Source organism: Magnolia sinica, chromosome 3, assembly GCF_029962835.1.
Source record: "Magnolia sinica isolate HGM2019 chromosome 3, MsV1, whole genome shotgun sequence".
Taxonomy (NCBI): Eukaryota; Viridiplantae; Streptophyta; class Magnoliopsida; order Magnoliales; family Magnoliaceae; genus Magnolia; species Magnolia sinica.
This window is the reverse complement of record NC_080575.1, coordinates 88,308,679-88,321,691: the sequence shown is the minus strand read 5'-3', so window position 1 is coordinate 88,321,691 and position 13,013 is coordinate 88,308,679. Positions and strand designations below refer to the sequence as shown.

Below are 13,013 nucleotides of genomic sequence, written 5' to 3'. Positions count from 1 at the left end.
ATGGTTATAATGAAAAATATCCAATGGTCTTATTTCAACAAACGAGTGTCCACGAATCAAAGTTTAAGTTTTTCAATAAAATCTTAATTTAGGTCTGTAAATTAAAAAGGGTGCTTTACGCAATTTAATCGGTTTCATTTGAGTTAATATATTTGAAGTGTACCATTTCTAAGTGCCTGCGTATGAAGCACCATATGCAGACAGAGTATTAAAAAACTCCCTTTAAAAGTGGTTCTTGTCTTTTCCTCCAAGTGAAGCTGCTTTCACAATCACGGCTCAGCTTCCCTTCCCACAGTACTCGCACTACTGTTTTCTTTTTCTTTTTATTACAAAAGAACCACTTCAAGAATCTCGGACTCTCTCTCTCTCTCTCTCTCTCTCTCTCTCTCTGCATTGAAAATCTTCGATCCAGACGTTTCCGCGGCTGATTTCAACCTCTTCTCCGAATTTCATTTTTTCCTTAAGTGAAAAGGAAGATTCTAGAAAGGTCAGGGCTATTCTTGTCTTTTTTAATGAACGGCTAGGGTTATTTTTTGTCCTCTATTTTGGGAATTAGGGTTTAGAATCTTAGATCTGTGTTTGGGGAATTGGAATTTGTGGAGGAATTGCCAAAACCATAATCTATTATTTTCTTTATATTGGGGTCGTAATCGGCATTATTATTGAATTCTGTGTTCTTAATTCAGTTGAATTGTATGAAAATTCGATTGCCATTCATTGTCGTCACTGTGAAAAATGCAAAAACCCCCTTATGAGAATTGTACAATCATCAGCCCGACAATTTGAAATGCTAAGGGCTTGCATCTGTGTGAGCGGGGTGCATGGTTTGCGGATTTGGACCGTTGATCTGTTGGCATGCACTGTGGATGGATCCAAATACCAACTTTTCTCAATTCCCATATCCTGGATATATCTCACTCTTTTGGAGGGATACTATAAAATCATTTGGTAAAGTGTGATGTTTCTCGTGTAGTTTCACTCACATCTATTTCTCAGTCTAGTAACTGTGGGGTGGCCCATTGGCAGTATAATGTACTAGAAGGGCCAATTCTGAATGTTAGATTGGTTGCATGTAAATAGACGGTTAAGGAAAAATGTGGCTATGTTCACATTCAGTGGGAAATTCAAAAGATTGGATGTACTAATGGAGGAGTTTTTTTTTTTTTTTTTGGCATGGTACATCCCCAGCTGGGCTCATAAGATCAATGGTCTGGATCACTAAATCATGGGGCCATGAATACATGCTTAATGCTTGAGGATGGCATTACTGGTCTCGGGCCAAGATAATGTATTTCAATTAAGGACCTAACCAATATGCCAAAAGCCCTAGGACTGATGGAATGTGTCAAACTAGGCTATTAAACCCTTGAGATCGTAACATTCCACCACGCTCCGCAACCGACATCCATGACGGCCCACTCTGTGGCGGCACACACTTTGGCCTCTTTTCCAGTAGCCCTTTTAAGGGTGTGGCAGCTGCACTCTAGTTATCTAGGTAGCCATTTCCACTTGGCGGCTGCACTCTGGTTGTCCAGGTCGCCCTTTCCACGCCATGGCAACTTTCACTCTAGTCCAGGTCGCCCCTTCTGTGACTCCAACACAGGAGGTGGTGTTGGCTTGATACCAATTGTTAAGAACCTAACCAATACACCAAAAGCCCCAAGACTGATGGAACATGTCAAACTAGGCTATTAAACCGTTGGGATCGTAACAATTTCCCCTTTTATCTGTTATTTGCAGTCACAATTTGAGATCTTAATCTGAGGATTATTGCAATTCCGAGTCATAATTTTTTATTTAACTCAGAGTGTGTATAGAAATTTATTGACGAACATGGGGTTGAAGCCTCCTCACGAACAACAACAACAACACGGATCGAAGTTTCATCATGAACAACAACATGGAGACTTCAACGGCCCATTCGGGAGAAGCAGTGAGTGGAGGGATGATGATGTCGAAGAAGGGGAGGATAGCAAATGGACAACAGTAGGAAAAAACCCAAAGAGAGAACCAAAAGAGGAACGTCTCTTCCTTTCCGACTTTGTTTGTCAGTGGCTTCCCAAAGGGATGGTTACCCATCAACTTCTCACGTACGTTCGATAGAGCTGGAGTGGTTATGGAGGTCTTCCTCCCTCGAGATCGTCCTTCTTCTAAATTGAGGGGATTTGCCTTTGTTCGCATGGGATCAGAAGAAGAGTTAGCCCGTGCTGTGAGGCTTCTCCATTGTGAAAGCTTCGGTGGTAGGAAGTTTCTAGTTCAAAGAGCTAGGTATGGCCCAGAACTTCGAAACAAGGAAGGTTTCATTTTTTTTTTTTTTGGGGAAAAAAAGATTTTGCAGTAACGACAAGGAAGATGGATCAAAATTGGGGAGTGAAGGAGTGCGGATGGGACGAGATTGTAAACTGGACTGCAAACCACTCTTCTTACAGGAATATAGTCTTAGGAGAAACCCCTCAATCTCCTCAGCAAAAGGAACAACAAGTGGAAGATGACGAATGCTACTTGGTGGAAGGCATTGGCGGTAGAAAATAGGTGAGGGTCAGCCCGAAGGTGCTTGAAAAGGCCACAGAATCGCCCTAATGTTCGGTTGCCATTGAAACAAAACCTAACACGACCATTCCCCAAATCGGAACTTGGCCGGAAGAGTTTTGTGGATGGTTCACGGAAGATTATTTGATCAAACTGATTAGGGATGTTGAGGTCTGGATATGGGTCCGACTTGAGAGGAATCTTGAACTGTTAATGGTTGTGGGTAGTATGCACAGAGACAGGCCGATCAGAAAGATGAAAGATCCAAAAGTGGGAGGAATACACATTTTTTGATAGCGAGCAGAAGTGGTATCTCATTTGGGGGATACCCTTGAAGTTGTGGCCGCAGGAGTTCTTCGTTGCAGTTGCCTTTTGTCTAGGGGAGATGATAGTTATTAGATGAAGCTACTGAGGAAGGAGAGGAATTAGGGGTTACTCGGGTCTATGTGAGGAGGAAAAACTCTCTTCAAGATCCAGCCGAGATCTTGGTGAAGGTGGGGAAGGAGATGGTGTCTCTAATCGTGAAGAAGGAGAGGGAATGGGGAGTTCTTCTTCGATGGGGAATCATATGGAGGAATTGGGAGGCTTTTACTTCATCCGACAACAATGGCAAAAGAGAGATGTTAGGTGATGGAGAACGGTTTCATTGCTCCGTAGGTTCTCCGGTGATGCAGGGTGGATGATCTAACTAAGAATGATGCAATGAGATAATCAAAGGATTAACTAGAATAATTTAAAGCACAAAATAATGCTAATCAATCTCAAGCTTACTGAATTCAAGTATTTAATTATGCTCAGATTCAAGATTAAATCACAACCCATCAGTTAGATCTTATAAAACATGGGTAGATAGGACTTATGAAAAGTAGGACTTCCATCCAGGATAGGTACTAATCATCATTCAAAGCAAGTACATGTCTTTGTTAGGGTTGACGTAGAGGTTTAAGGAATTGGAAAATAGGTTCAGATTTTCAGATTTGGGGATTTTGGATTAGGGAATCAAGGTTTGAGGTTTTAGGGATTTAGGGTTTTTAGAAAACTAGGTTTGGGATTTTAGGGATTAGGGTTTGAATAGAGTAAACAAAGGATGAAAGGAAGGGGAAGACTGATCATACGGAAAAGCCTACAAGTCTCTTCGTATGGTTGTACGGATAGGTCGGTACGGCCAGGTATGGTCGTACGGGTGTACGATCAGGTGAGGTGGGTTAGGTTGCGGGTGTATGGGTTGGGAGAAAGAAGAACAAGGATAAATGTGGAGATTGTTTGTTGATGGGGAAAGAAGAGAAGAAAAATAGAAAGAAAGATAAAGAGAAAAGAGAGGAAATACCTTTTGATGGAAGAGAATGAAAGAGAAGGATAACTAGGAATCACTCCATGGCATCACACCAAATTGCTACAATCACATGAGGTTTTACTTCATCACAAAGCAAATAGAAAGAGATTTTATATTTATTTTATATTTCATATGCCATAATGGCTAGGGTGAAGATGTCTATCCGATAAAAAAGTTTCACATAAAGACACTCAATAAAATAAAATTTGTTCCTAACTCCCTAAACTCTACAAAATATAAGCTAAAAAAACACACAAACAACCAAATAAACTAAACTATTTCGTAGCCCATGATCAAGATGTCCAATGGCAATGATCCAACGGTCGGAATGGTTCATTTAAGTAGCCCACATGCATCTTCCCAATGTGGGGCTTTCAAAGATGCATAATCATGCATGTGGGGTCTTCAACGGGCTAGGCACTTGAATTGGCCCCATGGGGCCCCATGTATGCATCACCAAGCCATAAAGAAACGAGAGCTCTCCTCATCTGGTATACTTTGATTGGTGCTCAGTTGTCCTCATTATCTGGTTCACAAGAGGGACGCGTGTCAAGTTTTGAGCGATAGAAATGGGGTAGGTGAGATCGAAATCATTGAGGGATTAACACACAATGATTGGTGTGATGCAGGATATTGGGACAACAATGCACTCTCCTAAACCTCTCTTCGAATGGTGGTTCATAAACTGAACCTATCTTGGCCGGATGCGGTGGCAGCCTCGACGAGGCTCTGACTCTTGCTCGAGATGCATGTCTTAAGGGGAACACGAAAGAGGATCTGAACTTGCTCTCGTTGTTCAAGAGGCTTTTGATCTCGACACGTGGCATGGATCCTTAGCAAAAGCAGGAGAAACTTGACCCATAGCTGAAATTCATGTGGATACCAAGTTATTGCCCACATGTGACTCACGCCACATCAGACAGACCATACGTGTGGTCTTCCCGCACGCAACTTAGACCAAACGTGTGGCGCTTTTGTATGTAACTCGACAAACCGAGACAAATTATAAAACACGGGAGTCCCAGCCCCCTCTTCTGCTTAGAAGAAGACACTCTTTTAGCCTGATGCCGAGGACATCCGTGGAGAAAGAGAAGGATGAGGGAAATACGGATATGCTTGTTGTGCGGGGAAAGCCAGCCAGAATCGCCTCTCGATGACTCTCTTTGATCAAAGGAGGACTACAACCTAGAAGGATGCCACGAAAGCAACTGCACTTTAAAATGTTGGGAGGTTGCGATGTGTTGTGATTGGGAAGAGATGAACAGAGATACATCTCCTTGGGTCAACATGGAGGCTGGGGTCGACAACTTGGTAGACTACAGTGGCAATTCCTATTCAGGACCTAGAAGATGCGCTGATAATTACTCCTTTATGTGTAGAGAAGATTTTCAAGGATATATCACCAAGGGCCCAGGTCAATTCTGCTGAAGATAAGGATCTCCATGAGATCAGGAAGGGGATGTATTCAATATCGCCAGAATAGTTCTAGCAGGCCAAGGACGTGTTGGTTCGTATGGGAGGTATGGTTGGAATGTCATACGAAGTTTGAGATGAGGACATTTACGATTTTTTCCACTTCGCCCAACAAAGGGGGGCTTAGCTCTGACTCGACATTCAAGCGTTGAAGCAGAAGAAGTTGCTGAAAGGCTGGAGGGAGGTGCTTAGTCTTGAGTGCTCCATCAACTATGACATGTGGGGGAAAATTGGCTAGATTGGGAAAAACAGGTTCTCAATGTTAATGTTATCTTGGAATGTCAAGGGGCTAGGGTGCAACTCTAAAAGGACCCATGTCAGAGAATTATGCAAGAAAGTCTAAGGCAGATATAATTACATTGCAAGAATCTAAGCTTTAGGTTGTGGACAAAGGCCTGATCGATTCTATTTAGGGGATTCGAAACAAGGAGTGGGTTGTTGTAAATGCGAAGGAATTTGCTGGAGGTATCATAATTGCGTGGAAAATCAGTATTTGGAAGAAGGCTTATTCATGCTCTGGGGATTTCTCTATTTCGGTTTGTCGCGGAGAGATTTCTTCGGGTTTCCAATGGATGTTCATAGCAATACACAGTCCTTGGTCATATGGATTGCACGATTCATTTTGGGTAGTGCTGGACAGTGCTAGGCAAAAAATGGAATGAACCTTGGTGCGTCGGTGGGGACTTCAATGTATTAAGGTTAAGTCATAAGAAATCTTTAGGTAGTCGCATAACTCGTAGTATGTCGAATTTTGCGAATTGGTAGTTTGGAATGACTTGGTGGATCTCCCTTTGGAGGGGGTAAAATTTACTTGGTCTAATGGGCAACAAAATGCAATTCTATCTAGGCTGGACAGGTTCTTGGTGTTGACGGATTGGATTGAAAAATTTCTCTTGGTTTCGCATCGAACTTTACCTAGGATTGTATCGGACCATTGCCCAATCATTATGGATGTCACCTCGATCAACTAGGGGCTGAGGCCTTTTAGTTTTGAGGTGGCTTGGCTCGAGATAGAGGGTTTCACACAGCTAGTCTTGGACTGGTGGAACTCCTCTGTGAAAGGATATGCGGGTTTCAAGTTTGCTAGAAAACTTACACTCTTGAAGAACAAGATTACTAAGTGGAAGAAGGAAATTGTTGGGATTTGAGTCTTGTTTATTTGGGCAAAACAAGCAAATTCATGTGTACATGGACTTAGTTTGTTGGGTATGGAACTCTGGATGGATTTTTAACAAAATTTGAAGGGACTCTGAAATCTTTCACAGGTTCAATTTGTAATCACTTTTTTTTTTTTTTTTTTTTCTGAACATTTAAATCAATTAGTTGAATTGTGGAGATGTGTCTCCTATGTACCAATTAAATTGAAGGGGACATTTTATAGGATGGCTATTAGACTAGCCATGCTTTATGGACAAAATGTTGGGCAGTACAGGAACAACATGTTCATAGAATGAGTGTAGCGGAAATGTGGATGTTGAGATGGATGAGTGCGAAAACGAGGAAGGATATAATTAGATATGAATGCATTTGATGTAAATTAGGAGTAACACAAATGGGTAATAAGGTGAGGGATGGTAGACTTAGATGGTTTGGTCATGTGTAATGGTGACTAAGAACTCGCCAATTATGAGGAGTGGTGCAAGCTTAAGGCTCTAGAAGGGCAAGGGCCAAGGGGAAGGTCCAAAAGGATATGGGTGGAGGTAGCAAGGAATGACTTGATGACCTATGGTTGAACAAACGTTATGGCCCTTGATAGAGTGGAATGGCGGAAAAGGATTCATGTAGCCAACCCCAATTAGTTGGGATAAGGCTTAGATGTTGATGATGATGTTTTCAATAATTAGGTTTATATATTTCATTGTGTGAAATCACGTCTGTGTTGTTATACTAGTCCTTTTATCATTCAAAACGATACCTCTGTACTCATGGTCCATACTCCGAGGGTTAGATGGAATTTCTTTGTTTGATAGGATGATGTTTCAGGCTAAAATATCTTCTCTCCTCCCCCCTCCAAACAAAACTAAAAAGGAAAAAAAGAAAAAAAAGAAAAAACCAGACCTATTAATAGTCTTTCCATTTACCCATTTTGAATTTACCATTTCAATGAAACAACAATTCTATTAAAATGGGCCGTGTTGATTATGTAAGGAGTACTTTTTACGAATATGAAGCTTGGACTTGGTGCTTATATCCTGCTCAACTAGTGGGTCGATCTTTTTCTGGAGTTTGGATGTGGTACTTATACCTGCCCAAGTGGTTTGTCTCCGAGTAAATCAGCAAATTACTGAAACATTATTGGATATGTAGAGAAAGGGGTTGTAAGTAGTCAGGAATGACTGCTGATGTTATTTTAAAGTCACCGCCAAGCTCTGCCTGTCATAGTAGACATATTGAGGTTTCGATGTTCTTTACCATAATGACCGATATTTTATACATTCAACTTTGTGGGATTCAATTGTTTGTAGTTTCTACAGATTTCGATGGCTGATTTGGATCTCGTCTGAGCATCATTTTAATTGCCACTCAACATTATTGCAAAGTGCTCGACTCAAATTAGCGATACTTTTGTTTGGGCGAGCATTTTGTATGGGTTAGTCCCACGTTTCTACTACCCAGATTGTTCTTCTTGTGGGTCCAATGGATGGATGATTGATAAAAGATCCCCCCTTGATCAATCTCATAGATAGAATTCTTGGACCTTTACCCATTTTATATTTGGACTGTTATATATATATATATTTTAAACCATCCATTTGCAGGCTGATGATTAGATGGCTAGGATTGTTGGATTTTGAGTTCTATGCAGCACTGTCCATCCACATGTACAGAATGCTGGTTCAAATATTGCCCTTAATTTTTGGCCCGAGTGTTCTATATTTCTTCTTAAGTGGCTTTTTGATGTAGGACCGATGCATGAACTCAAATATTGTGTGAGATCAACCAGCAAAATTAAGTTAATTAATAAAAATCATAAAACTTGATACCATCATCACAAATACCAAAATTCCAAAAGGAGATCATGCATAATTCAAGCCTAGGTTACCAAACATCATCCTACCAGACAATTAAATCAGGAAAACTAGGATCTAATGGATGTAGGGACATCCAAATAGCATAGGCTAAGCCTATTTCTAAAAGGAAAGGTCTAATACTACCTAGGGTGAAATTAGGGTTTAGGGGAATTGAGGAAAACTTGGAATTAGGGATAATGGGGTAAATTGGGTAAGGGTCTGAGGGGTTTAGGTACTAGGATAAGAGAATTAAGATTTTGGATGGAGGGAATGTAGGGATTTGAGTTCAATTGAAGGTTGTGAAGAACTAGGGTTTGGTAATTTGGGGAACTAGAAAGATTTGAGATTTTTAGGTTTAGGGTTAGGGTTTGGATGTATAAGGGATGAAGATCGGGAGGATGTTGATGGCTTGGGATGAAGGAGAATGAAAATCGAAGAACGTGAAAGAATACCGTGCTTGTTGATGAAGAGATGAGAGTGTGGAGGAAGCCTTACACTTCTGTTATGAAGATAAGCTTTGCGCTGATCTTCCTTACAATTTACATGAAGTCACCCTCACATCACATGAAGACGGAAGAAGAAAACAAGGAGCTCTCTCTCTCTCTCTTCAAAACCAAAGTAATGAGAGGTCAACCCCGCCCCCCCCCCCTCTCTTTTATAGCCTCAAGAACTTTTCAAAATTACAATTTAAACCCTGTCTCATGAATTTTGACAAAAATAATCATAGTCTAATGAAAAATCAAATAAAATCACTCATAAGGTGTCCAAAACATAAATCAATCATAAACTAAATCCTAGAATATAATAATGTCCAATAATGATGAAAACGATCCACGATCAATGGCCTAATCATGTAATCCATGCGATCCAACAGCCCGATCGTCACGTCCCTCAAATCCAACGGTCCAAATTACTCCCTAAAGCAACTCATGTGCATCTTCCCGGTGTGAGGTCTTCCAGATGCTCGCACATGCACATGGGTTTTTCAATATGATCATGGGTACTCGCCTAGCCACACAAAAATCGGTGCGACCTGCCTCCTCTGATGCGTACACAAAGGTGTATGTGAAGTGATGTCTTCATCACTTTTCCTTAACAATATTGGGTTTTTCTATATTTAGAAAGGTTTTGGAACAAGAAAAAAGAGGAGTCAAATCAACTATAGAATTCATACTGTAGAAATATATTGCCCATTTGCAGATGGAATTATTTTCACCTGGTAATGATATGATATCGTGAGCAAGAAATGGAAAGTGATTTTTTGTGAACTTCAAACTGGTTATTTTTCTATTGCAAGTTCTGTGAATCCATTAAATATCCTATTGAAAGTTGTAATCTGATTCATCCATTTCAACCGCATAAGCATCCTTTAAGTGTTTTGGTGCTACAAAAGTCAAGTGTGTCAAGTACTTTCCAATCCATTTCTATGCATTCTTGATCTATTTCTTTGTCGCTTGATAGGGTGTTGTTTTTTGTTCCAGGTTATATCATTTGCTTATGGCTGGTCATGATGGTCAGAATGAACATGAGTGGATAGAGAGAGTGAAATCTGAGGGGGCTGTTCCACTTCTGCAACCAGATAATTGTCCAGATGGCTGGGCTTCCCCACCTGGTGATAAGTTTATGGTTAGAGGCCCCAACTATTTTACTGACAGGGTTAAAATTCCTGGCGGCAACTACCTTCTAAAGCCTCTTGGATTTGATTGGATCAAAGGTGCCACTAAAATAAGTGATGTTCTAAACCACCCAAACAGCCGTGTGAGGAAGGCTATTGACAATGAATTTGCCATCGGTAAGAAGCCTTTCATCTGGGCTTTCAATTTGCAAGTCCCAAGTAAGGACAACTACAGCGCCGTTGCATATTTTGTAGCGCTTGATCCTATCCCCGAAGGTTCCCTCATGGATCGCTTTCTGAAGGGGGATGATGCATTTCGGAATTCGAGGCTCAAGTTGATAGCCAACATTGTCAAAGGGCCTTGGATTGTGAGAACTGCTGTTGGTGAGCAGGCCATCTGCATACTTGGACGAGCTGTGTCTTGCAAGTATTTCATAAGGGAGAACTACATAGAAGTTGACGTGGATATTGGAGCTTCAATGGTTGCCAATGCCATTGTTCATTTGGCGTTTGGTTACATCACGACATTGACCGTTGACCTAGCGTTTCTTATCGAGGGCCAAACTGAATTGGAGCTCCCAGAGCGAATCTTGGGAGCTGTAAGGTTCTCAGAATTGAATCCAGCCTCTGCCAGGCCGATTGAACCACCATCTGATGAAAATTCTGGAAATCCGCAGTCGTCCTTGCCTACGCGATTGTGGAAGTCTATCGGGCAAGGTTTCTCCCACCTCCTGCAGAATGGTGTTCAAGAGGGTTCTGCCTCTTCCTCAGCACATGTTAATGGCAGTGCTCTTGACTTTGATGGTGATGGAGTCGTCAAGAAATGGTAAGCATATGATCTTGGAAATTCTAGTGGACAACCTGATTTGCTGCAGAAGAGAACTATGTGCTCCATGTTCTGAAATAGGAGTTATTTGATTGCTGGCAACTTATGGCTACCAGACTATCAATTTTCATGCAGACTGCTGTACACACTGCATGTATGCACCTCAATTCTAACTGCCCATCTTTTGGCTCACGAATCACAATAGATGGGCCCTACCCCCAAAATCTAGTTGTTTGGGTGATAAAATCTCTATTTAATGGGCATTTGGTCTGTTAATTTGGACCATTGGCTTTTCTTCATTTTAACCACCTGTTTGATATCTACTAATTGGACTGATAGGATTATCCCTTCAGTGAGTTCCCCCCCCCAACTCGTTTGCTGTTTGCTTATTAGGACCCATCTAGAATGCCAGTCACTATTCTAACCATGTGCACATGCATGTCATGTGTATGGTATGCATGCACTTGAACAGTCAGTCTGCTAGAGTATCAATATTTTGTGCACATACAGTCATGTGTATTCTAACCACCCAGCATGTTTCTGTCCATGCAAGGGATCTGTCTAAGCAAGGGTGCTGGGTGTATTTTGGTCTATACCAAATGGGCCTCTTTTTTGTATGGACCAATCAACATGCTGAGATTGCTTTTCCCCAAACGGACATCTGCAACCTTGATATAATGCATTTTCCTTAATATCGGTGCAAAGCATAGTCCGTTCATGTTTATGAAAGTTTTTTTCCTGTTAAAATTGAAAAAAAGGGGAGTTCTTTGTGGCCTTCATCCCTACGAAACAGAATTTTCTTTTTTCTGAAGTACATTTTGTGGTATTGTCTGCATTTGGTTATTGTTGCATTATATGATCTGTTTTGGTTAAGTGATGGCAATTTGTTTGATTCGTTGCTGTATTGCGTGTATGCTTTCATTCATGGTTGATCCGTTGACAAGAATGTATCAGTTTCTCCTCGGAATTTTTGTTCTACTGATTTTGGTGTTATCTTTTTCTTTGGCAAGATTGTGTCAGATCAATCTGCTCATCTGGTGGGTGCCATCATGTTTGTGCACTGGCCCACTGGTCCACATCATCTGAGACACGTACATGGTAAAATGGAGGATTAAGCAAAATTGGCTAACAGTCCACATTAAAAAATTGACTAACAGTCCATGCGGTCCACCTGATGAATGGACCGCTGATCATTGGAGCAGGGGACAAAGCGGTAGGGCCAGCCTGAGAACGGCTTGGATCTCGTAGGCTTCTGCCAGCATGAGAGGTGTTCATGGATGTGCTTGTACAATTTGAAAAACTATGGTTATAAAAAATGGCAATCAATTCATCCTTTTTTACCCTGAACTTGTTCATTTGAATTGCATAATATCTGTGTAGTTGCATGAGTCTCTACCTACTCTGCCATTTCCGTTTCAGAATTGAATGCTTTGGTTCACAAAACAGTTTATTTTCTCCTTCCTGTTGGTGCATATGCTCCCATTTCCTGCCATCTTTGGTAAACCGTGACTATATGTAGGTTGATCCAAAGCCTCTTTTGAGACAGTTTATGTTGTTATTATCGTTTTGGCATGCCACTATTATTTTTCCTGAATCCATCCATGATCCTTATAAATTGTGTTAAAACTTGCAGATCCATTCAATACTTGTAATCCATATTATGCTTGAGCAGCCTGCTGGAGAAACGAACCTTGGAGACATTCGTCCCTCAGGAGATGGGAAAATTCAACTGCTGTAAAGACTCCTACACATGGTTAGCGTCAGAGATATTTATCTGTCCTTCCTCATTTATCAAACTTGAAGTGTAATTCATGATCAAAGGCATATATCGGCTCTGTATTTCATGAGCCTGATGTCTTTGTCTGTCAATATGCATTCGAATTGAATAATTTACATGTTTCACTGCTAATACGGATAGTGATTTTTATCTAATTGTCATATGCTCTTTACACACTGGGTTTTTTTTTTTTTTTTTGTTCCTTTTTCCAAAGAGAACTTGGAGTATTTCAAAGCTTGAGACATGAAAGTCCCGTCTCTGGTGCTATTGATTTAATTTTGGGTGGAGGATCCAAGTACTCAGGGTTAAAATATATTAGGGTAGCAATGTCCTACCAATATGTAACACTGAAAGCATGAGAAGAAGTGGATTTTATATATATATATATATATATATATATATATATATATATATATTGTTTTATTTAAGGTTTGGCTGTTCCATGGTGG

General features: G+C 40.8%; 1 protein-coding gene across 4 annotated transcripts; it reads left to right on the top strand.

Moving 5' to 3' along the window:
• Positions 1 to 243: 243 nt before the first annotated feature.
• Positions 244 to 12,736, top strand: LOC131240162 (protein ENHANCED DISEASE RESISTANCE 2-like). 4 transcript variants are annotated; one of them, XM_058238236.1, is made up of 4 exons: positions 247 to 487; positions 1,807 to 2,268; positions 9,828 to 10,787; positions 12,460 to 12,736. In XM_058238236.1, the coding sequence occupies exons 2-4, from the start codon at positions 2,117 to 2,119 to the stop codon at positions 12,593 to 12,595; spliced, it is 1,248 nt and encodes a 415-aa protein (XP_058094219.1). In that variant the 5' UTR covers positions 247 to 487; positions 1,807 to 2,116; the 3' UTR covers positions 12,596 to 12,736. The 4 variants fall into 4 exon arrangements, 3 of the variants coding, with proteins under 3 accessions (XP_058094219.1, XP_058094221.1, XP_058094220.1); XM_058238237.1 differs by having other exon boundaries at positions 248 to 487; positions 12,421 to 12,736; XM_058238238.1 differs by lacking the exon at positions 1,807 to 2,268.
• The last annotated feature ends 277 nt before the right edge of the window (positions 12,737 to 13,013 follow it).